General features: G+C 55.3%; 1 protein-coding gene across 1 annotated transcript in view; it reads right to left on the reverse strand.

Moving 5' to 3' along the window:
* Nucleotides 1-1,260: 1,260 nt before the first annotated feature.
* LOC103074357 (keratin, type I cytoskeletal 16) overlaps nucleotides 1,261-2,085 on the reverse strand; it is a 2,679-nt gene continuing 1,854 nt past the window's right edge. Inside the window, 3 exon segments of the mRNA XM_007472054.1 lie at nucleotides 1,261-1,303; nucleotides 1,401-1,621; nucleotides 1,941-2,066. Coding sequence (XP_007472116.1) covers nucleotides 1,261-1,303; nucleotides 1,401-1,621; nucleotides 1,941-2,066 — 390 coding nt within the window.

A 2,085-nucleotide genomic window follows, 5' to 3' on the forward strand; every position in this document is an offset into this window, starting at 1 on the left:
CCTTAGTTCCCCAACCAGGGATTGAACCCGGGTCCTGGCAGTGAAAGTGCCGAGTCCTAACCACTGGACTGCCAGGGAATTCCCATAACTTTGATTTTTTAACCAAAATTTTAAAATATGGAAGGCATCCACAGCAAGTGAGAAGTGCGGTCCACCTCAATAGCCAAGTAGGGTGGACTCATGCGGTGCAGGGCAGGGGGTGGGGAGAGGCACCACCGTGGGTTGAGACGGGAAGGCCAAGCATCCCAGGAGAGAGGGAACAACACAGGTGGTTGAACGAAGGGGTCCTGACGGCCTCCTTATTCTTGATCTGAACCACATTCTCGTTAGAAAGGGCATTAGGCAGAAGTGAGGGCGGGGCAGATGGACAGCAAGGGACTCCAGTTAGTAGGTTGGGCACAGTTCTAGGGAGTGAAGAACCAAGTCTGATGGCGGCGGTGGTTGTGGGGATGATGAGGAAGCAGGGGTGACAGGTATTTCTAGGGGACTCTCTGGCACACGATTCACTGGCTGAGGGGAACGAGGAAGAGGAGGGAGTTGACGGGAGTGATGAGGGGGAGCAGGTTGGAAAAAGAAAGATTCAGTCCTAACCGTGGACACCACCCCCAAGGGCAGCAGGCTCTCCCTCCACCCATCCAACACTAAAATCATCGTGTGCAAAGGTGAGGCTCCAAGGGGTAGAGTGAGTAGCTCAAGCTTGGGAGTCTTGGGTTAAAATACCTAAAGAGATAGAGCCGTATAAAAGAAAGGCATGGACTTTGCAGCTGGACAGACCTGAGCCACCGTTGTGCCACTTCGTGTCTGTGTGACATTAAGCACCAAGATGAGCCTGAACACAGCCCCCTCACAGAGTCGCCAGGTGAGTCGGAGGAAAGAGCTGCTGTAAAATGCCTCACACAGCATCTGCCAACACGAGCAAGCTCCCTCCCATCCTATGTCCCAACTCCCACTCCCCCGACAGCATGCAGGTCTTCAAGGAAGACCCTACAAGCTCTTCTGAGCTTGGCTTTTTCCTGCATCCCTCAGGCTGTGAGGTCCCAAAAGATTCCTGGGAGGCACCTCCAATTCCCCTCCCATCAGCTCAGGAACGGAGACCACACAGGATTGATGCATCAACCGGAAAGTCAGCTTTATTAGCCCACCACCAGCAGAGAGGGAGAGGAGACAGCTGGGGTGAGCAGGGGCTGGACCCAGGCCTTCACGTGGTGAGGTCGGCGGGTGGGCAAAGGCGGCTCCGGGACCCTCAGGAGCCTTACCTTCTCAGGAAACATAGTTCTGGCCGGATGGGTGCTGGGAGGAGAGGCTGTAGGGGAGAAAAGGTAGAGCCGTTAGGTGTGTTGGGAGCAGCAGGGGTGGGGCTGAAGGCTCTGTGGGGCAGGACAGGGGGGTTCCCCACTCACTGGGTGTACTCGCCCTCCAGCAGGGGGCGGTAGGTGGCGATCTCCTGCTCCAGCCACGTCTTCACGTCCAGAAGGATCTGGTACTCGTGCTTCTGCTGTTCCATCTCGCAGCGCAGCTGGGCCAGCTGCTCCTCCACGCTGCAGATGAGCCCCTGGATCTGGGACAGCTGCAGGCAGTAGCGGTTTTTGGTTTCCTCCAGGCTCTTCTCCAGGTATGCTTTCTGTGAATGGGAGAGAGCGAGAGAGAGAGTCAACGGAGGGGGGTCACTGCTGTCCCCCCAGGTCTCTGGGCATGTTTCCTGAGAGGTGCATGGATTTTTGACCCCAGCTGGGCTACTTATGGGCTAGACAACATGGAGAAAAGTTATTCCACCACTTGTTCTGGGCCTTAATTTCTCCATCTATTTAATGGGTACAGTGATCCCTCCAACCCACTCCTAGGAAAAGAGAGATGGAACCGTACTGCGGCGATGTTCCATTACAGGGGGTGGTGCCATTACTGGCGACTTGGAGGCTGCGGCTGGGCCTGATCCTTCTTACCCTGCAGAGCTGGGACTGCAGTTTGACTTCCAGGCCCTGGAGCACCCTTCGGAGCTCATTCAACTCATTGCGGCTGTTCTGCATCAGCTGGCTGTTAGAGGCCACTTCTTTGTTCAGCTCCTCTTTCTTTTTTTTTTTTTTTTTT

The sequence above is a fragment of the Lipotes vexillifer genome, unplaced genomic scaffold, assembly GCF_000442215.2.
Source record: "Lipotes vexillifer unplaced genomic scaffold, Lipotes_vexillifer_v1.1 scaffold591, whole genome shotgun sequence".
Taxonomy (NCBI): domain Eukaryota; kingdom Metazoa; phylum Chordata; class Mammalia; order Artiodactyla; family Lipotidae; genus Lipotes; species Lipotes vexillifer.